Below are 24017 nucleotides of genomic sequence, written 5' to 3' on the forward strand. Positions count from 1 at the left end.
CTTAAACTTTTTATAGGGGCTGTACCACACTGCTATGTCATATTATTTGTTAGATAATTCAGTTAATTCAGATAATTAAAAAGCACTAAACAAGGTTTAGACGTCCAGTAACCAGAGGGGAGGCCAAGCACACAGTTTACCAGTACACCCAGTTAAACTGTTACTTACTGTTATCCAAGTGAATGAGGGTTTGACTGTTTGTTTGTTTAGTGTCCCTTCTGAAGGGAGGGGGTATGTAACTGGTTCAGTTTGTTTGTTTGTCCATCTGTCTGTTTGTTAGCAGTCTAGAGTCCACAGTTTTCAAGATATCATTTTGGAATTTTTTGTGATGGTAGATGCCAATAACAGCTCGAGCTTTTGGTGTTTTTGGTGAAAATCAGGTAAAGATCAAGGTCACATCAAAACTGAAAATCAGTTAAACTTTTATAACTCACACTATTTGGTTGGGTGAGTCTTTGACATTGACCTTCATTGTTAAAGGTCAAAGTTGACCTTGAAGAAAATTTTCAAGAAACCATATTGAGTACTCTATTACATGAAAAGGGATGGAGAGAACTGTAAAATACACTTTATATATTTTTAATACGACACCCTGTGACATAACAATGACACCATAACAGGCTAACCTCATCATATTGTAAAAAACATTAGAAACTATCAAAGTTCTAGTATAGCCTTTGCCCTTCGAGTGCATGCTTACCAGGCTGTAAACATGTTTTCTGAGAGTTTATAAAGATTGACTCATTTTTCTTAAGTGGTCACAAGAGAAACTCATGTTTTTGATGCTTCCTGCATTGCGTAATTTTTAGACTAGATGGTAGGAGTGGTCAGTTGTTAGCTTCCCAGTGGTCCGCTTAGCCGTTAGTCTCATCTTCCAATGATAAACAAAACAGGATGGTTAAACCCAACAGGGAATCCATCCATCCTAAATGGTTAAAGTTAATCCAGCCCAAAAATGTGACTTTGATCACTGATACTTTACAAGGAGACAAAGCTGTTTATGACAAAGTTGACCTTGAAGAAAATTTTCAAGAAACCATATTGAGTACTCTATTACATGAAAAGGGATGGAGAGAACTGTAAAACACACTTTATATATTTTTAATACGACACCCTGTGACATAACAATGACACCATAACAGGCAAACCTCATCATATTGTGAAAAACATTAGAAACTATCAAAGTTCTAGTATAGCCTTTGCCCTTCGAGTGCATGCTTACCAGGCTGTAAACATGTTTTCTGAGAGTTTATAAAGATTGACTCATTTTTCTTAAGTGGTCACAAGAGAAACTCGTGTTTTTGATGCTTCCTGCATTGTGTAATCTTTACGCGCAGCAATAACTGAGGAAATGACAAGTATGGTAACTAATATCAAATGTCACGCTGTCAATCCTTTTAAATAATCTGGATGAATTAAAGTAAAATGGCAGTTTATTAGAAACGCATACAAACACAAATCCAGTGATTCCATTAGTATAGATTCAAGGGAAGACGGGGCTCTATCAAGTAAATCGAAATATGATTAATGAATGTCTAGTCACATCAGCACATTATAAACACATTAATGCGCAGATAAGAATACTTGCGGGCAAAACTCAGGGGATTCAGAGGTTAATTCTATCTGAAGAACAACAGCGCACACTGTCTTTACTGTTCTTCGACATGGTTGTCATTAATTAAATTATGCTAAAAAGAAGACTTCATGTCTGTGTTTTCTACACCTCAGACCTTAAGAGAAGACTTAAAAGTTGCTTCTTATTGTTGAATTTTTCTCGTCAACATGACAAAAGAAAGGGCAAAGTAAATGGTACATATCCTGAGGAAGTAGCAGCCACTTCCTGTTCAGTCAAGCGTGCCCGATAAGACATGGAACAGCCCTTCAGCACCACCACTGCCTTCTGTTCACTCCACCTCTGCCTAAGTAAAAAGTCCTCCCTGGTCTGGCTGTGACTGCCCTCTCTGGCCTCTGTCCTTGCAGATGTATTGTTGTCTTTCAGCGGCAAACCACCTTCACCCAGGATGGGCTCCAGACCCCCCGGCTTGCTGTTTCTGACTAGCCTGCTACACATCTGTAAGAACCCAGACTGAGGATGAAGGATGTTACTATATTATAAACAAAATCTCCTGATTTTCACCTGATATTTTTTTTTCTTCCACTCTGTGTGACTTACAGGGCATTGTGCTGGAGGACAGGGGTGTAAGTATAACTGCATTACACGCCTGATCTTATAATAACTAGTGCAGACTCCCTGGTGTAGTAACAGTTACAGTCCTTTCTATATTTAACAAGAAAGCTGTTTTTACACCAAAAGAAAAAGAAATTGATTTGTCACAGGCGATGCTGGGCAATCTTTTATTCACCTTCAATTTGAATAACATGACATTTGAAAGCTTTCAGAAGGCAATACAAATTTGAAATTTATTTTTATTTTCTTTTAGTAACAAAATTCACCACCAGAACTCTTAACTAGGTGTCTATAAAGTTGCCACGATCTTAGAAGAACATCTTTCCTCTGAAATGAAGAAATAACACTGGTGTTTAAAAAATGTAATTCGATTCTGGTGTCTCTGAAGCGTCCTTATTAAAGTGGCATCTTGTTGATTTAAACTTTGAAAGTGCTGGTGTCATCGTCATTCAAAGCTAGGCTCAGGGTTTGTTATTTACAGCAAAACAAGTTTGTATTCAGAGCGTCATGTTTGTTGCACAGTTAGCCACTTCACATCCCAGAATCCAGATTAACAGCAATCGGCTACCATAATGATGTGGAGTAAGCGATTGTTTCCACTTCCACTGTGCTATTGTGGTGGAGGGAAAGCAGAAGTTTGAATGAATCCACATGGTTTTTCAAGGGGATGTAGAGGGTCGGCACTGTTTACTGAGGTGCCTTCCTTCCTCCATCAGTTCCTCTGTGCACCAGACTGATGAGCAGGAAGCACCTTTTCATAGTCTTAACCTGGTGCTTGTGCTACTGTTTAGATCTTTTTTTATGTTTGTTGTTTATTTCTTTCCCATTCATCTTCTGTTTCTGTGTCTGTGTGTGATATTTGTGGACTACAGCATACACCATAGATACTGTTCGCCTCACAATCGAACCCAGGAACACAGTTCAGACTGGGACAGCAGTGAGGCTACGCTGCCAGGTCAGCGTCAGTCACAGCAACATCCCTAACCTGATACACAGTTTCCAGCTCACACAGGACGATGTTCCTATCTACACCAACAACGCCACAGAAGACACGGTCGAGTATAAGATCAACCCAGCCAGAGCTGCCGACTCTGGAAATTATGAATGTCGAGTCTCAGTCAAGAACAAGACCAAAGCCAGCAACAGCCAGAAACTGGACGTGAAAGGTACAGTTACATTTACAAGTAAAGGTCTGGAGATTATTCCAAGTGTGACATTTGCATTTGGAAACTGTTTTTATAAAGCCACAAAATGCAATCAAAGGAGCTCTCAGCACAAACAAAGCTGATCATTTTTTCTTTGCACAAAATGTATTCATCAAGGAGAGTCAGAGCAAAAGGAACGCCTAAATTATCAGTTTTTCAGCGCAAACAAAAAAAAAGTGTGCAATCGACAACAATCGTGGATGATCTCAGAATTTTTTCTGTGTTAAAAACAAATATCCTGCAGCGGTGGAGTCAATCAGCTTATCTCAGCATAATCAAGCTTTTAAAGTTTACTGAAGACAAAATTGAAAAGAAGGAAGGAAACTACAACAAGAGGAGGCAGCTGCAGTAAAGGCCAACTCCTAAGAAGGAAGCCCATTTCAGGCGGGAGCTGCCTGTCCAGTGAGCCTATAAAAACTGGCAGCTGTTTAGGGAAACTGCCGCACTTTCTACACATTTTATATGAAATGAGTTCAACATCTGAATCTTGATTGTTTGATGTCACACATATCCAATATTTTGGCTAAAATTGAGTACATTTTCTAATATTTCTGGATCTAACTACATATGCACTATATTATTATATATATTATTTGAACTATAATATGAAAGAAATATAAATAGTAGGTTCACATCTGTAGTAATGTGGTTGTTTTGCTTTGCTTATTTTTTATGACTATAAATAATAATAATAATAAATAATAAGATATATACTCCAAAAATATTTTGCTGCCCTAGACTTTTTTCAGTTTGTCACCAAATTTATGAGCTACAATCACACACTGGCTAATGAATGTCTTCCCTCAATTGTATTTTGGCAGTAGAGCTTCTCACGTCCAAGTGCATGTCTCATACCCCCTTTTCTTCCTGTCTGGCAGCTCCATCTTCAAAATCCTTTGTCCAGTATACCCACCATCCCTCCTCTGCAGATGCTCAAGCCTGCTAACTTTGTCCAACATTTGGAGAAACTAATATACTTAATATATCTGAATGTGCTTTTCAGGCTTGCAGACCCCCACTCTACATTTGACTACTTTATCACCCTATGAGAATGAGGAGTTTAAAGCCACCTGTAGTGCTCCAGAGGAGAAAGGACCCCTCATTTTCCAGTTTTACCAGAGCTTTAGGACCGGTTCCCCTGAGGTCATAAAGCAGCTGTCACAGGGGGGAAACTCATCAACGGCTACACTGAGACTGAGTCACATCGGAGACTGTATCCTCTACTGTGACTATGAAATCCGCTTGGTTTCCGGAAACCAAAAGTCAAACAGTAGCAAAAAGGTTGAACTCATAGTCAAAGGTGAGTCGATCAAATATTGTTATGTCACAATGAAAAGCTCTGATTGCCTATGGAGGAGTGTGTCTGACTATTCTGGATTTTGTCTTGTAGCACTCCACATCACCCCCGTCATAAATATACTTCCCTCCGATAATCTCTCTGAGGGTGATATAATTGAAGTGGTCTGCAGAGTTGTCAATCCTCCGAGCAACACTGAAGTGTTCTTGACAAAAGACAAAGTGATCCTCAAGCAGGTCAGAGCTGCAGCCTTGAGTCATAAATTCACTGTACGAGAGGATGACTCTGGAGAGCTTGTGTGCAAAGCAGAGTGGGGCAGTGTGCAGAAAGAAACCTCAAAAAGAATCACAGTCAGATGTAAGCATCAATTACTCTGAATTTTTCAAACATGGCATCATTTTTTTTTCATCTTATCAAATTAAATCGAATCAAAAATAATATATATGCACAGCATAAAGATTGTATGAATTCTTAATTTTTGCTCTCTAATCCCAACAGCACTGTTTTCAAAGCCACAGCTGACTGTGGCGCCCACAGACGTAGTTGAAGGAGACTACTTCAAATTGACCTGCTCTGTTAGCATTCATGATTCCAGTAAGATCGACAATAAAACCATGCAGTACTCAATCTTCAAAGATAACGCTGAAGTCGCAAATACTACCACGTATGTGACTGTGGCACAACTTTCTGCAAGTGGCAACTACACCTGTAATGCCACGTCTGATTCTCTGACACGCACTATTGTGAAGGAGAGCCAAAAACATGTCGTTAAGGTCAAAGGTGAGTTTAATCCAACCGAAGTAGTGTTGTTGTCACAATAAAGATGTGGGACATGTTTTACTTTGTTAGCCATGCACGTAATGTGTCGGCCTGTTGGTCAGTTTACTCTGTTGGTTTAGGCTTAAGTGTTACAATCAACATCTATTTAGAAGGAATTTGGAGACATGTCTGTACCAACACTGAAAATTCTGTGGGGAAAAAAATGGATTCACTCCTCTGATGACACAATTAGCCATTTTCGCACAGAGGTGCATCTAGGAATGCAAACACTTGACTCAGTCAGATCACACTGACTGACCTTTTCTTAAACCAAACTGAGTATCATCTGTAGAGAGAACGTGCGGGAATCAGACCCTGTCCTTGTCTATGCAACAGGTGAGAAACCTTCTCCTAAAATAGTGCACAGTTCAGTTTGTGCAAAGTATGAAAACAACTATCAGGTCTATTTTTGTATTGAAGAAAAAGGTCATGAAATTCCCATCATCCTCAACTGTACTTTGTGTTTTGTTTCAGATCACACTTGTTAACATACTAACACACTACACAGTGATGGGGAACTAGCATAAGAGGATGAGCGTATTGGCATTTACCTGAAAGCCTTACAGTGCAACATCAGAGTTCCCAGTATGGCAGTAGACTCACAGTCTGGTTTAATGCTGTCTTATTCTCCATTCCCAGTTCCTGTTTCAGAGCCTGTGCTGTCTGTGGTGGGAGGTACGCTGTTTCTGGGAAAGCCCTTCCTGTTGAGTTGTTACAGTCAGAGAGGCACTCTGCCCATCAAGTACACCCTGTATCAACCTCGTATACCAAGCAACATAAAAGTTGTGAGCAAGCGTGGTGAAAAGGCTATCTTCAACCTCACATCCATCACCCAAATATCGGACATAAAAAAAATTCTTTGCCATGCAAAAAACAGTCAACTAAAGCCTCCCATGGTAGGAACAGGAGAGCAACTACTAAAATCGTCCGACATCATAGGTTTGTTGGACTGATGACCATGAAATGAATAAAACTGATATAAAACATGTTGAACCCAAGTCTAACACACATTTTTTTCTCTGTGAAGAACCTGTGTCAAAACCACATTTGACCACTGAGCCCAGGATGGAGGACATCTCTGAGGGTTACAATATAACTCTTGTCTGCTCTGTTCAGAGAGGTAGTTTTCCCATTAACTTTACCTGGTACAGTGAGCGAAAAGGTTACCTTGATTCCAAGATCTCCTGGAAACTGAAAGCATCTCAAAGCATCAGCAATGTCAAAGGAGATCATGCTGGAGGATACTACTGTCTGTGCACAAACCCAGCTGCAGAGACCGAGCGGAGTGCCACCATCATAATTGGAGGTGTGTGTTTTATCTTCAGTTAATAGCAATGTGTGTGTGTGTGTGTGTGTGTGTGTGTGTAAAGTGAGGATATTCATGTTATTATGAGTGCGCTCGCTTCCTCCTGCATTATCAACAAGCAACCAATTATATGCAATAAAATTGTCATTCCTCCAAAACACTGACAGATTTTGAAGTTAACAGTATGGTTGTTTTTAATTAATATATATTCCTCTCTATTAAAATAAGTCTTTTTTAACACGTTTTCAAATTATTTAAATACATTTTATTTATATAGAGCCAAATCTTAATTGTCACCTCAAGACGCTTTATATTGCAAGGTATTGTAAGGTAACTCCTCTACAATAATACAGAGAAAAGCGCAACAATCAGACGATCCCTTGTCAGGAAGCAATAGCGGGAAGGAAAAACTTCCTTTTAATAGGAAGAAACCTCGAGCCGGAACAGGCACAGAGAGGGGCAGTCATCTGCCTAGTTAGGGGTGAGAGGAAGACAGGACACAAGACATGCTGTGGAAAGATTAGTAATGACTAGTGAAAAGAGGTAAGTAAAGAAGAAACATGGTGTATCATGGGAAACCCCCAGCAGTCTAAACCTAATGCAGTGTAACAAAGACAATAAACTCAATTTTTTTTCTGAATTCAGAAGCAGGAAATTGGAAGTCATCTGGAACTTTATATGCATAAGATTTTCCTTCAGTTTTACTAATTGGAGGGTGTTATCTGGTTTCATGGATAGATAGAGTTGGGTATCATCTGTATACCAATGAAAATGCATGCTGTGCCTTTTAATAATACTGCCTAAAGAAAGCCTGTATAATGTCATTAGAATTACAGGCCTAACAGGACAAGCATGGAGATGAGTCCACTATCCGAGGCCATAAAAAGATCATTCTTGACCTTCACCAGTGTTCTTTACTTTCCTTCTTGTTATTGTGGAAACAATGCACCGTCATTCAATTCAGTTTTATTTATATAGGGCCAAATCACAACAACAGTTGCCTCAGTAGTTTTTTAATGTTTCCAATTGTATTTCAGTTGTACATGCTATCATTGTTTTGACACTGAATACTGTGTTAGCTGTTTATGGATACAGTTTGCTATGAAATACTTAAGAAATCTAAAATAGCTGCTGGAACTTCTATTCATTTACACTAAGAGTAGCCTAAGAACTTATTGTACAAAGTTCTCAGGCTACTCTTAAATTAATCTTAATTTCTTCTTCATGTTATCAAGTGGTAAATAAAAATCTAAATATATCTAATAAATGACTACAAAGTTTGAACATATGAAGAAGTCAAAAATAATAAATGAATGCTTAAAATATTTTCATTGGGGATAAAATGAGTTGCAGTGCTATGCAAGTCTTGAGCCACCTCTCATTTCTTTATGTTTTGCAAGGAAATGGGAAATAGGTTTAATTATTTCCTAAAGATGTGCAAACATATATGGAAATACATTGTGTAAGGCAAAAGCAGAAGCAAAAGCAAATTTCCCACGCGTGGGACTAATAAAGGTTATCTTATCGTATCTTTTTGAAAGACATTCAAAACTTAGGGCGTCCGGGATCATTGTCATGCTGGAAAAACAGAGCTGTTGCCAGTCAGAGGCTGTTCACACTGCATTACATGGTGGATCAAAATATTTTCTGTGTTCATAATTTCATCAGTTTTAGTCCCCAGTATTGTTGATCCCCAACACCACTGGCTAAAATGCAATAGATGATAGATCCTTCACTGTATTTTACAGATAGCTGTAGACAGTCATTGTGGCATTCCTCAGCCTTTTTTCACTGTTTCCCTTCCTTAAGAATGGGAAGCAGGGAGTCACCCTTCCACTTAAATCATTTCTGATGAGGCTTCAGTAAGCAGTAAATGGGTTAACTGAAATGTCAGCTCTTTCAGGTTATGTGTCGGGTCCTTGCTGGATTTTTTTCTGTTTCTTAAAGACATAAATTTCAGATACTGTTCTTCTGCTGTGCTCCAATTGTCCAGTTTCCTCATTTTTTTTTAAGGATAAGGTGCTAAACGTCACATCTGATATGAATATATAAATAAATAAATTGATTATGCGCCTGTACATGCACTCATGTGTGACATTTAAACAACTTTAAGCCAAAATGAGGTTTTGTGAGTAAATTTTTATTGCTGTGTTTTGTAACTAAGTAATAACTTTAGTAATCATACACGTATGTTTGTCTAATTCACATGTATTCTGCAGTGAAGATGGCTGGCTGGAAGAAAGGTCTTATTGCAGTCTTTTGCCTCCTCTTCGTAATGGCCATCATCCTCTTTCTTTTCTACAAAAAACGTCTCCCCAAATTAAAGAAAAGACGCACCGGCACCCTATCAGTGTAAGTAGCATTTCTTGTGTTCTTATCAGTATCTTAAAGGTTAGTTACCAGAGTATGGTTCCCATACATCCTCCTGTTGAACGTACTTTGTGTTCACTTTGTTTTAGGAAGGCAGCCAGCACCAAAGTAGAGCGAATGAGCCTCACCCAGGCAGAGGTTAACGAAGCCGCAAATGGTACAGCTGCTTATGCTGATGCAGTTTCATTTGGCACCAAAACACAGTCTTCTCAAGGCGCTTCATTTTGTAAAGTATTAACTATACAATAATATAGAGAAAACACCTAACATAAAATTATGCTAAATATATATTAAACATGTGTTGTCTTGACTGATTTTGATGTTAAAGCAGGAGAATGTATCAGTTACATAAGTGAGATCTGTGCCATGTTTATTCTCCCTGTGCAGCAACTCCAGGCATGATGGGAAAAAGTATTTGGAGTGAACATGTATCAGGCTCGGGTATGTAAAGTACTTTTTTATTGGTGGCAACTCATGAAATCTCATGAAGATTTAAAGTCAACAATATTTTAATTCAAAAGGTTTGTTTCCCGTCACATAAATCTAAAATCTGTCCAGTAAGTGTGCTCTTCTGGGCGTTTTTGTCTCTTTTTAATGAGGAAACATCTCACCCAGTGAGACAGAATGATTAATCACTGTGTTTCTGATTTCTTTTAGAGAAAAACTGAGATCATTGGCACAAAAAAATAAATTATACCTCGTCAGCTACTCAGACATTTTTGACTTTTGTCTTTTAATGCTATTTTTGAAAAAGAAAATAACAAAAGAACATATCTTTGTCCTTAAATATCATGTCATACTATTTTTTTTAAATAAAAATAATGAAATATTGCAATATGCAAGTAATTTAAGTTTGCTCATTTCACTGTGTTGCAGAGTCTGATGACAACTGTAGTACAAACACTCTAGAAAAGCCAGAAAATCAGTACAGTGAGGATCAGCTGAGACAGGCAGATCCCAGCAGAGGTGAGATTGTTTCTGAATTTTAATAAGTTGTAATTTGACTTTTTAAAGCTCAGTCTAAAATATTATATCTGTTCCATGTCAGTTCCGGTGAAACAGGGCACAGACACAGTACACGGTGAAGTACGCAACTCCCAGCAAGGTATGACTAACATCCTGCTCTTCACACAGACCCCTTTTCTACTACACGATGAGAGAAATCAGGTCATTAGAAGAAGAAGAAAAAAAACGCTAGCAACAGGAAACAGGATCAACCCCAACTGTAAACATCTGCATTGTTACTGAAAGAATGTACCATTAAAACAGAAGGGCCAGTCCCTAGGTGTCCACTTCCTGCTTTCGTCAAAGAGCACTTCCTGTTGTTGCAACAGACTCATACAATACTTGCATCTGTTAAGGCTAAGTAAGCAAAGTGCTTGATTGTTTGAAATTTATTGTCCATTGTTCAGTTCGGCTCCTAATAATATAATATTACTTAATGAGTGATACAGCACAATTCAGCTCAGTTTTATTTATACACCACCACATCCTAAGTTAAGTCATCTCAGGGAACTTTACATAATCAGAGTTAAGAACTTAATGTATTATATGGAGAAAGCAAATGATCTGGAGTGTCTAAAAAGACATGAGCTTATGAGAATGATCAGTATGAATGTGTCGGATGTGATAAGCTGCCTGTTTCCTGGGAATAGAGAGCTGTTCATGGGAGTGCTGGAAACTAAAACAGCCCTCATTTAATCCTCACACACCTTTTGTTTCCTGAGCTTGTCCTCTGGCTTTGTTTTTGCAGGTGCTCAAGAGCTGGCTGATGCTGTAAGTGTGAACACGTCAAGCATACACATACTACCAAGAGCTGCACGCGCACACACACTCATGACTGTATTGTGCCTTTGCTCAGAGAAACATCTCACAGACAGAAACTGTACAATAAGTGGAAACCCAGTGGAGACACTTTTTATTGTTTGTAGAAAGGTAACTTAAAGTGTTACATTTCATGTAATATAAAACACTTTAACGTTTTATTGTGCTGCTGATAAAAAATCCTGATGATTTGCAGGAAAAAAGCATCTAATGTAGCTGAATAAAAGGCTCCAAATTTGCTCGTCACATTGAGTTAACTCATTAGGAGGAGTAATATGATAGCAGCTCTCAAACCTCCTCCATCCTTCTGGAGGAGCCCTCCAGAGTTTGTAGAAACAATCCTGATAAGTGCTGATCAGTCTCAGTGTCTCATGTTATCGCTGTATCAAGTGAGAAATAATAATCTTAATATGTAAAATCACTAAACAGTACCGCACTGTAGTAACCTTACAGTCAGCATTTAACTCAGTGAGCCAATGAAAATAATCGTTCATACAACCTTCGTGTTTCAACAGGCGTCCGTGGAATATGCAGAACTGAATCATGATACCAATCACCAAAGCGACCCCAGTGACCATGGTTACCACAGTGACCCCAGTAACCATGGTTACCACATCGCCAATGGTGACCAGCCAAATGACAATAGTGTTAGCATTAACTGCGCTAACGACGGGGAATGAAACCCTGACCAGATACCAGGCTCAACATGAATATTTGTTCCCGTATTTATCCAGCTTGTTCATGTGGCTCAGTCTTTGTGCTCATATGTTTTTTATAATGCTTTGGAAAAACAATCCACACTGTACATGTACTTACTTTGTCCTTGTTGGCTAAATACATGGTTTTGTTAAATAAGTCTCTCTATTTTTGTCCATTTTTTTAATGAAAGAAGAAAACACATTCAGATGTGCGTCTTTTGAACTGTAAAGAGGTGTTTCTGCTGTTTGCACATCAGTGATTTCAGCTTGAAGCACTAGAGGGCAGACTTCAGGCAGCAGCGCTGTGTGGAAACTCAGTGCCATCTGGCTGTGATCAGCTTGAATGTGAGAGAGGCTTTCACTGTTGCCACCACATCAGGAGATATCAGTTTCACTTTCCGTTATCTATGATTTAATTGGAATTATATAACATGAATCTATTCAAGGTCTACATACACCTGATATGTTTTTTTAGGTCAGTCATCTTATTAACACTGTGGGAAGTTATGCAAATGCCCAAAGCTTTGTTGAGAGCACAGCAGAAACAAAGCATGCATGCAGTATGCATTGCGGTGTTTGGACTCCAGTATTTGGAATAAGCTGTTAATTTATTTTTCACTCCAGGAAGAAAATAATGAGAGTCGATATCACTTTTGGAGCTACACCAGATTTTTGTTTCAGCTTTTGAAAGCACAAACAAATTTATTAAAAACAAATGGCATGATTAATTTATTACTTCATACCTGACACGATGGCTCTGCAACCAGATTAAACTGAGTATGTTATGTTCCTCCTTGTTTTCTGTTATCAAGCGTGTTACAATGGTAGTTGCTCTTATTAAACACGGCCAAAGTTTCAAATAATGAGGTCAGTGTATGTTCAAGTAATCCCTTTATTCTACAGCTCAGGCTTCAGGCTGCCAATCAAAAGAAAGCTGGATTACAGGGAGGGTCAACGGAGCTAAAACATCTTCAAGTGAGAGACTGCACCAAGGCAGGTCCCCTTTAAAGGCACAGTCAGATATTTTGTGAAGTTTTATAAAACTTATAATTAATATGTTTAATGTGGGGCAGGTTTGTGTTTTGTGGAAGCCACGATGTTACTCCACCACATAAAATATGTTTATAGTTAATCCTGAAATGATCAATAACAGACATCTGTGAATTATTAATTAAACATGAACTCAATATTAAATCCAAAAAAAAACTCACCAGTAAAAGTGCCTGCTATAAAAAGGATGTTTACTAGGATCTTAAAACCGAGACAGCTATGACTTCTTTCGTGGATGACAAAAGTTCCCTCTCCTCATTTTCCCGGGCGGCATACACTGGGTTCGCTTCGTTTGCTGCAACTCCTGTCGACAGTCTGGATTATGAGGCTCTGCTGTTTGACGCGAGGTTTTTAGGAACACCGCACAGCAGATGCAGGAATCTGTTACACCAACTAAGCTAACGCTGACAGCTTGCCACCAACTCAAACAATCTTTAATAACCATCCATCTGAAGCTTGCATGTCTACGACTGTGTTCAATAAGAAATAAAAAAAACTCTAAAGTGTCCTCCTCCATCACTTCAAAATTTGCTTATTGCTTCATGCATGTGTGCATATGTGACACCAGGGTGTGCCGATACACTGATTCTGCAGGGTCCTCTGAGGCAAATAGAAATGTCTTCAAGCTCCGAGGTGCCAAAATGAAAGCCCACCTCTGCTCTGAGGATAGAGCAGTGCCTCAGTGAACCTGTGGTTTATTAATCAAGTTACTTAACCAGGAGGCTGAGCTTGACATGGGGGAACAGTGTATTCTGAGCCGCAGAGATCACGCACTCTGGAACTGATACTGTGTTACATTAATATCAGAAGTGTGAGTTATACAGTATCATTAGAAATAAACTGGAGCTACCTTTGGCTGCTAGCTTATTCACAAGGTCTCACCCCAGCGGGTAGCTCGGCATGTTTGATTTGGCAGGTTTTGTGCTGTGTGCCCTTCCTGAAGCAACCCCCGAAGGGATTTGTGTCTCCTCCTCCTCTCAATTCATTTTTATTTATTTAGAGCTCAAGTCACCTTAAGGCAGACCCTATAATAATAGAGAGAAACCACAACAATCAAACAACCCTCTTTGAGCAAGGACTTGATAGCAGTGGGAAAGAAAAACTCCCTTTTAAACGGAAGAAGCCAGTAGAACCAGACTCAGGGAAGAGCGGCTATCCACAATGACCGAGTTAAGCAAACGTGTAAACCACTACAGTATGGAGCCTCACAGCTGCTGGAATTTAATCAAACAGCAGACAGAGAACTTGACTTGTTTTTCGATACATGAAAAGGCAAAACAGCAAAGTCACCATTACCCACTTTAACCTGAGCATGTGCTAGAAGACAGTGTGCAAATGCTTGGAGTGAATTCCTGCCGCTCATTTCAGCCACTGTACACTTTGCCCAAGGATGGTCCTGCTCTGCATTCAGATCCTAAACTGTATCAGGGGCAGCCTGAGGATTTACTACTGCTCCTAAAGTTATGACCTGTGAGCCCATGCGGTAACCTGACTGACCTTTTGGACTCCTATTAGAAGGAGGCATGTCGCACCACCCCCAGGGAGTAAAACAGTCACATGATCGAGACTTAGGGTGGACATTATGTGGCGGATAAGGAAAGGGGCTTGGCTATATGCATACATATGTCTGGACTGATGGATTAGTCTAGCAGGCCCAGTACAGTCTTCTGTCTACTTTCTCTCTGCTGCACGTACGCTGTTTGTGTCTCAGCCACGTAACCTGATCCAGCCCCCTCATGTATCTGGAGCACAACTCTTGAACTGCCATTGGCTGCTGTGCTAATATTAGCATATTGCCCCCTGTGAAATGCATTCTGGGAATATCCTGTCTTTTCCTTGGCCTTATGGAGCCAGTGCTGTTTCTGGTCTTCAGATGAAGCAGTGAGGTCATCGTGTAGACCGCCGCTTCCTTCTTCCTGCAAAGGATCCCTAGCCATGGTGTAATTATTCTAAATGTGGCATTATATATTTGCACTTCATGAACAATCTTTGAAATTCTACTTCTGCGTGTCCTTTCTTTGATGTCTCTCCACTTTCCTCTCTTTCACTATTGTCACTGTCTGATAAAGTTAAAAGGTAACTAAAAAAAAGGAGTATCTGTATCAGCAATCTTATTTCTTGTCACCCTTGCAATCAGTAGTTAATATCACTCCCAAAAACCATTGGGTAAATTTCATATACTTTTATAGGTTTACTTTTTCAGCTATAGTTCACATTCAGTAGGTATATGGAAGTGTATATGTATGTGTGGTTGAGCATATGTTTGACTTTGTCTATGTCCACTTCTCTAATTTATGTTTTATTTACCTTTGATCATAGGTTTGATCATTAATTAATTGTTTTTCTGTTACTTAACTACTTTGGTGTAGTATGAATGGCGATGGGGATGGAGTCAATATTGGTTGGAAAAACTGCAATTTATGACAATCCACTTAAAAGTTCAAAATCTGTGCCAGGTGCCCTCAGTTTGACACCCCTGTAATAAACAAAGTTAAAAATAATCAGCATTCTTTCAAAAAGTCTATAGACGCTGATATAAAATTTTTATTATGAGTCTGTTTATTTATTGTCACAATAACGGGGTAAGAGTAGCAACAGCTATAACAGTTAAAGCATCAGATGTTGTTAAGAAGTGCCTCATTCATTGTCCTTTTTTACAAAAATTATTATTTACATTTTTGGGTGAAGTGATGCATTTGTTGTGATTTTAAAGACCTTCACTGATATATACAGATATATAGAAAGAGATCATTTTACCTAGTGGCAGTAATGCACTCTTAAACAGCGTTATAAAGCAAGGATGGTTATGCAATTGCAAAAACTAAACACCTCTGTCCTTTTTAAGCTTCCTCTTAAATGACCTCGAGGTTACTTTTAGTAAAACCACAGCTAATTTAAACAAACTTAGTAATTCTGGAGAAGAGCTTTATATGAGATGAGAGAATGGCAAAATAATGTGTTTATATAAAGTGCATTTGCAGTTTCCTGATTGGAAATAATCAAAGCTCAAAGGCTGCAAGCTAAAGGCATGTGTGGAAGACTGATTCTCCATTGTCCTTCGTATGGCGAGTGAAGGTTACATTCAGTAAGTCCACCTGTTTGATGCCCTCCATCCTTAATAATTTAAGCTCTCCCAAATCCAGGAAATTAATTCTTTATAACCTTGAGCAACCTGGTCAGAAAAAGCAGAGGTTCATGGGACTGACGTCTTCTTAGCTGACCGTTTCCACTTTTAAACACACAGACTCATTGTGCAATCGTGCATCAAAAGATTACACACATGTATGGAGATTTTTTAACCTCTGACCTCCTTTTCCATGAATGCAGGCTTCAGCTAAGGTAACCCTATCCTCTCACAAACTGCTCCTGCTTCCATCTGTTCTCGGTCTGATCCCTCAGACTCTCTCTGTGTCCTGGACAGCTGCAGTGCCATTTTGCGGGGAAGCATTCTTCACACAATGTCAGCAACAGCATCCCTCACTGACGTAGCAGCTTCATAATCAGATGCGTTATCCTTGATTCGGATGACATGCTGACTGCTTTTCTAAACAGTCCATGAATTCTCTCCTGAGACTGTTTTCACAGCTCCATTAGAAGCCTATAAATTTTGGGCTACAAGGGAAACATAAGTGTTTTCGTGGGCAGATGCACAGTCAGTAGGAAACTTCTCTTAGCTTTGCTAACATTTGAACAAGGGATAAGCTTTTGCACGCATGTACTATACTATGTGCAACTGATGCCACTTTGTTAGGTACACCTTTTCAGCTGGACATTAAACACAAAGATCTAATCAACCAATCATATGGCACCAACAAAGTGGAAGTGAAAATGGCGGACTGCTGTTCAGCCAATAGCAACTCAGATAATCAGAACACCATATTCCAAGGTATGCGGAAGAGCATCTCTGAATGTGCAATACATGAAACCTTGAAGCAGCAGAAGACCACATCAGGTGCCACTCCTGTTAGCTAATGACAGGAAACTGCTGCTTCACACAGTATCACCAAAATTGGATAACAGATGGGTCTGAATTTCTGCTGAGACACTCAAATGGTAGGGTCAGAATTTAGTTTAAACAAAATGAAAGCATCAAGTCACATTTGGCAAATGGGTTTCTTTATTGTTTGTCAACAGTTCAAGCTGCTGGTGGTGTAATGGTTGGGGATTTTTTTGGCACACTTGGGCATAATTTGATCACCACAGCCTACGTGAGTATTGTTGCTGCATTGTTGAGCACCAGTAAGATGTGGCGGGACGAGAGACGCCCAGCTGACAAATCAGCAGCCACCGTGTCATGCTATCATGTAAATATGGACCAGAATCTCTGAGGAATGTTTCCAGCACCTTGATCAAAAGGAGGTCCAACACAGTGCTAGCAGGGTATTAATACAGTTAGTGTACACAGAGTGTAGTGTGCAATCACACACACTGATAGCACCTGTTATGTTTAGGTCTAAATTATATTCGTGGTATTAGTGAATGTGTTAAAAGTATGTTAAACTACATAATGCACAGATTAACTGAACAGAGCTCTGATAAAATGGCCCTGATAACACAGCTTCAGCTGATCTGTGCTACTAAACAGACAAAAAACACAGATAGTGTGCTGTTTTTATCTATTAAATACAAAAAGACACAATTCATTGATTCAGTTACTGTAATGAAAAGAGCAGTATGTGGAATAGCACACTGAATTTTGGGTTAGGTGTGTCCTCTGATAAAATTAAAAAAGATTTTATATTGTGCACATCTACAGGGTGGACCATTTATATGGATACACCATAATAAAATGGGAATGGTTGGTGATATTAAAGTCCTGTTTGTGGCACATTAGTATATGTGAGGGGGCAAACTCCTCAAGATGGGTGGTGACCATGGTGGCCATTTAGAAGTCGGCCATCTTGGATACAATAGGAAGAGGGTCATGTGACACATCAAACTTATTGGTAATGTCACAAGAAAAACAATGGTGTGCTTGGTTTCAACGTAACTTTATTCTTTCATGAGTTATTTACAAGTTTCTGACCACTTATAAAATGTGTTCAATGTGCTGCCCATTGTGTTGGATTGTCAATGCAACCCTCTTCTCCCACTCTTCACACACTGATAGCAACACCGCAGGAGAAATGCCAGCACAGGCATCCAGTATCCGTAGTTTCAGGTGCTGCACATCTCGTATCTTCACACCATAGACAATTGCCTTCAGATGACCCCAAAGATAAAAGTCTAAGGGGGTCAGATCGGGAGACCTTGGGGGCCATTCAACTGGCCCACGACGACCAATCCACTTTCCAGGAAACTGTTCATCTAGGAATGCTCGGACCTGGCACCCATAATGTGGTGGTGCACCATCTTGCTGGAAAAACTCAGGGAACGTGCCAGCTTCAGTGCATAAAGAGGGAAACACATCATCATGTAGCAATTTCAAATATCCAGTGGCCTTGAGGTTTCCATTGATAAAGAATGGACCCACTATCGTTGTACCCCATATACCACACCAAACCATCACTTTTGTTGTTCCAACAGTCTTGGAGGGATCCATCCAAAGTGGGTTAGTGTCAGACCAATAGCGGTGGTTTTGTTTGTTAACTTCACCATTCACATAAAAGTTTGCCTCACCACTGAACAAAATCTTCTGCGTGAACTGAGGGTCCTGTTCCAATTTTTGTTTTGCCCATTCTGCAAATTCTGTGCGCCGATCTGGGTCATCCTCGTTGAGATGCTGCACTAGCTGGAGTTTGTAAGGGTGCCATTTGTGAGTAGCTAATATCCGCCGAAGAGATGTTCGACTAATGCCACTCTCCAGTGACATGCGGCAAGTGCTACGCTGTGGGCTCTTGCTGAATGAAGCTAGGACAGCCACTGATGTTTCTTCATTAGTGACAGTTTTCTTGCGTCCACATTTTGGCAAATCAAACACTGAACCAGTTTCATGAAACTTAGCAAGCAGTTTGCTAACTGTAGCATGGGAGATGGGTGGTCTCGTAGGGTGTCTTGCATTGAAATCTGCTGCAATGACCCGGTTACTGCGTTCACCAGATATCAACACAATTTGTCAATGGCTGTGAACAAAGAGAAACTTGTAAATAACTCATGAAAGAATAAAGTTACGTTGAAACCAAGCACACCATTGTTTTTCTTGTGACATTACCAATAAGTTTGATGTGTCACATGGCCCTCTTCCTATTGAAAAAACAAAAGTTGTATCCAAGATGGCCGACTTCTAAATGGCCACCATGGTCACCACCCATCTTGAGGAGTTTGCCCCCTAACATATACTAATGTGCCACAAACAGGACTTTAATATCACCAACCATTCCCATGTTATTACGGTGTATCCATATAAATGGCCCACCCTGTACTTTTTATTATATATATTATTGCTGTGAAACCTGCAATGCTATTAGCTTAAAAACAACATTATATTATTTTTAAAAATCAGTCTGTAGTAATGAATATGGACCATTTCTCATGGAAACTATGAGCTCATGACTGGAGGGCTTCAGCAACTAAGAGTCCAGAGGAATGGGAGCCATGACGGTCACGCCATGTATGCGGGGCCAGATGGCAGTTGGTCTCATTTTCAACAGCAAATGGCTCAATTTAGTTTTGCTTGGCTCATCTAATCTGCTCACGAGACTCTATGTGAATATGTTTATGAATTCTATTTGATCTCGTCAGCATTCATGTTAATGTGTGCTGCTCAATAAAATAAACTTTTAATTAGAAATATTGGGATTTAGTCCCTCTGTGTTGGTTTACTTTAAGATGCTTTGAAAGAACTTTGTTTAATGAAAGCAATACTGACCTCAAAGCCATAGTGTTCATTTATGGTTTTGTTTCTTTGTTTGCTTGATTTTTGTCTTTATTTTTTTTATTTCAACCTAATAACCTCGGACAAAAATATCACAATGAAGAGAAGTTATGGGTATGACACCCCAGAGGCACTGACTGACTTTGCTTTTGACTGAAAAGAAGAGGGTAACAGGGCATGTGATGCACTCCCAGGGAAGATATACAAGGTATGATCAAAAAGTCCCAGGAATTGGCCTCTAAACATCTAAAACCTTATTCCAATATAAATTTGGCCAATCTTTTCATCTAATAGCATCTTCTCATGCACCTCTGGACCATTGTCAGCATTGCTGCTATAATTAAATCAATCCCAGGAAGTCCTGTCATGCCCCCTTGCACTTGTGTTACCCCAATGGCCACTGGATTGCCTCCAGTGCATCACAGCAGTGATTTTCATTTTTGGGAAGCAGACAAAATTGCAGGGAATGTAGTCTGCAGTTTTTCATTTTTAAAGGTCAGTTCTCACAATTTCCAATGTGCAAACTTATAGTTTGTGGACCTCTCTGAGCAAAAGCAAAAATATTAACAATAAGCTGCTGTGTAAACAACCTAAATTCAGAACAGCTGGGATGTTAGCAAAATGTAAAACAAAAAGGAAACCAGAATGCAGTGATATACAAATATCATGAACCCATATTTTGTTCTCAGCAGAAGACATAAAACATGTCAAATGTTTAAATGATACCCAGTTATATTACTGGGTATGAAAGAAAGTATCTTAGAGGCAGATTATCTCAGAAGATGGGCACAAGTTCACCAATTACAAAAACTGTTCATAAATTATGGAACAATTAAAAAATAATGTTCCTCGATGTAAAATTTCAAGGACTTTTAATGCTTCATCATCTGCAGTAGAGTTGCTACGATTTGGTGCTATATAGTTAAATTAAACTGTGAATGAAATAACTTAAATAATCTTTTGGATTAAATTGAAGTATATAATATCATCAAAAGACTCTGAGAATCTGGAGAAATCTCTGTGAACAAAGGACGAGGCTAAAAATCGATGGTGGATGTCTTAAAGCCAGACCTTTCACCAACTGAAAACATCTGGATGAGATGTTTAGAAACTGCTGTTAAAAGAAGAGGAGATGCTACACAGCCTGCAAATTCATAATGACCCTTTTTTCTTAAGTTGGTACAATTCTATATTCTACTTTGAATAAACTATGGGTTCATGAAATTTGCAAATCATTACTTTCAGTTTATATTAACATTTTACCTAACACCCCAACTTGTTGGGCTGGGAGTCGTAATGTTGTGGTGTAAAACAGCGTTGTTATTTGACAAGCTCAAAAACTCAGTTTTCATTTAGAACAGTTGTAACTGTGCTTCAGTTTGTTTGTAGGCTTTTATTATTGTGGATTTGTGATGTGCTTTTCTGTATTTGTGTAATACTAAACATCTAGAAACAATAATGTATTTGTTTTTCTTATGCTGACACTAGATATCACTCACTCACGCAGTTCAAGCAAGCAGGATTTAGTGTATTTTGCTGGAGCTTCTCACTTTGACTTTCCCAAGATCCACCTCCACAGCACTCTTTTCACTAAATGACAAAGGATTACTGCATCCTGATTTAGATTACAGCTCCTTTTTTTCAGCCCACCGCGCGTGCCGTAACCGGATACTTTTCAGACCGAGTGAGTATTTCTCATTGGGCCTGTGGAGATCCAGACAGACACTAATTCCCGCAGCGCTTACCATCCAGCGATCCAGGTCTGTAACATACCACTGACCCTGTTGTCACCCATGGGACTGCATATGCCTTGCACAGCAGACTGATTTATGAGAAAACGATTTTACAGCCAAATAAGAGGAGCAGACAACTAAATTTGGCTTGAGCTACGATTATTCAGTCAGAATTATCAAAATAAAACTTAATGTGACTTACTTGTGTTACACTGACCTTTCTAAACTGCACTGTTTATGAGGGTGTCAGCCCGCATTCATAACATGCTATACACAGACAGGACGCTTCACAGCTCTTATTTTTAGACATCACATCCAACCTGCCACTTACCTGCATCACGTGAGGCGGAGAAGTGTGGAGGCGTGCATAGCTGGCGGTCTTTGCGGCATGTATTGGCCAACTCTTGAAGAAAAAAAATAACATGGTTTCGACTTCAGCTTTGGGTGAAACTGTTTATTTCGTTCACGGGTTAGAAACTTCAGCTTTTCAATGTGGTTGTGTGCGCAGTGTGATTAAGGTCATTTTCTTTTTTATTTAATGCCAAATTTTTATTTAAGTAAAATCTGGAACATTGTATTTTTCATTGTTTAAATGTCAGAAGGCTGCTGCTTGTAATTCAACAAATTCAATGACAAATGAAAGTTAATTCATTAAGACTGGAAGGTAAAGCCATACAATGTGCTTTCCCCTTTTCAATTTTATTTTAATAATAGGAAGCGACTACTACATCACAAAAAGACAAAGTCACATGTTGGGATTGATGAGATCAGGGGCCACATTTACAACACCACAGAGGGACTTGAAAAACAATGCAAATACCATTACCTCCACCAAGAAGGTCATGTTTTTGGTTTTCATGGGTTTTCTGTATACACAATGGCTCGAAGAATTTTGAAAGAATTCTAATTCAGCTTTGTAAGGCTGTTATTGTGGGGTCACGCCAGCAATCTATTAGAAATTTGTTTTACATTAACAGAGGTCCTCAAGGTCAACTTAATGATTTATTGGTCAAAAATTGTGAAAAAGCAGTAGAACTTAGAACCTATGATTTTTACAAGTGTGGTTTGTATTGTCAACATAATGTACAGAAAGTTACATTTGACCTCTGACCTCTCCTTCAAGTTCAGATAGGGACAAACTTTCATAGATTGTCTTTTTATAAAATGTCTTCTTCATAATATAATATAATATAATATAATATAATATAATATAATATAATATAATATAATATAATATGTCTTCTTTAAAACTATGTTTAAAATTCTGCTGCCTTTCTATTGGCAGCTTTTAGGCAATAATACTGATATATGGAGATTCTAAATATAACATCATAGTTTGCATCCAAGTATCATGTCATGTTTAACCTCCAAAATGTGTTACATCTTTAAAGGTAGCATTTTCAGAAAGAACGCAAAGCAGACAATGAGCTGCTTTGGTGTAATATTATATAATAACTCAACTTATTTATGTCCAATTACCTATTTTCCAATCAGATGTTGACATACTACAAACTTCTTAAATTATGTTCAAAAAGAACAAAGAAAACAAAATAAATATATATATAATTAATTACTGTTCCCTTAAAAGTACTTCCCAGTGAATGAGCTTTCTCCCTTGGCAGAGGTCTGATTCCTTTTAGTAGATCATTTTAGATCATAATTCCTGCACAACCTCCCTGAACTAAGGGAACGTCACTTATTTTATTTTACTGCATATTATTTATAGGGACTAAGAGGTTCCAGCAGGGAGGGGGCAACCTCATATAAATTTTGCCACCGAACTAAAAAGACAAGAAGATAAGAATAGTCTGTTTCCCATCAGTCTTGTGGAAAGTGTTTACCACTTTCCATTCTCCTGAATGTTTTCAGCTCTGACTTGTTGGTAATTTGACAGATCATAACATGAACTCTAAAGAGCAGGTAGGAGGTGGAAAGGCGGCCTGACTCTATGTATAGCAAGAAGTCATAAAGTGTGAAACCTCACTCTGACATTTGGTGCCTGTTTTTTCTGGTGAGAACACTGCCGCATAGCAAGAGCAGGAGAAGCTGGAAGGGGCATCATTATTGTTCAGGGACACCCTTGAACCCCCCGCCCCCTAGTGCCATAAGAGATGGTGAAACCTGGCAGCTGGCACATTCAAATACTGACGGGTGTTTGAAGTTTCTTTGTTTTTGTGCGCACACGCACACACACACACACACACACACACACACACACACACACACACACACACTTTAGGTATCAGTAGGAAGAAGAAGGAGGCGATGAATAACATAGCGGATCTTGGCTGATTATTACCTCCTCCTGTTGTGTACACCTCAAATATTGTGTGATATTCTAATAACATGTTTTCTATATTTAGCCACTTTAAAGCATTTCTGATGGTGTGTGAAAAAGAAAAAATGAATTATACACGGTGTAAAAATGGCAAAAATATTTAGCCCAAACATTCAAGCGTGTGTAACTTGAATGGCCGACCTTGGAAAATCAAAATCCTGAGGATGGCATCCATCAGCTAGTTCCTCTGTTACGCTGGCAGCATCTGTGAAATGCCCAAGTCTCACTTCCAAAGGTTTTGTGAACCAGTTATAACCAGCTCTGCCCCACTTAGAAATCTGGACAGCTGGGCCCACTACCACAGCGTTCCACCACCATTTACACGTACAGTATGCATGTGACTCCATGGTGTGAGCCTGCTAGTCCACATTTAAA

The 24017-nt window shown here is 39.1% G+C and overlaps 1 protein-coding gene across 1 annotated transcript; it reads left to right on the forward strand.

Annotated features, from left to right (window-relative positions):
* Window positions 1-1888: 1888 nt before the first annotated feature.
* On the forward strand, window positions 1889-11864 carry pecam1a (platelet and endothelial cell adhesion molecule 1a). Its single transcript, XM_063471540.1, has 15 exons — window positions 1889-2073; window positions 2176-2199; window positions 3061-3354; window positions 4397-4693; window positions 4784-5047; window positions 5189-5470; window positions 6149-6448; window positions 6537-6815; window positions 9035-9167; window positions 9275-9342; window positions 9573-9626; window positions 10062-10151; window positions 10234-10290; window positions 10939-10961; window positions 11525-11864. Exons 1-15 carry the CDS (start codon window positions 2022-2024, stop codon window positions 11687-11689), a joined length of 2382 nt encoding a protein of 793 aa, XP_063327610.1. The 5' UTR covers window positions 1889-2021; the 3' UTR covers window positions 11690-11864.
* Window positions 11865-24017: the final 12153 nt, after the last annotated feature.

The sequence above is a fragment of the Pelmatolapia mariae genome, linkage group LG4, assembly GCF_036321145.2.
Source record: "Pelmatolapia mariae isolate MD_Pm_ZW linkage group LG4, Pm_UMD_F_2, whole genome shotgun sequence".
Lineage (NCBI taxonomy): Eukaryota > Metazoa > Chordata > Actinopteri > Cichliformes > Cichlidae > Pelmatolapia > Pelmatolapia mariae.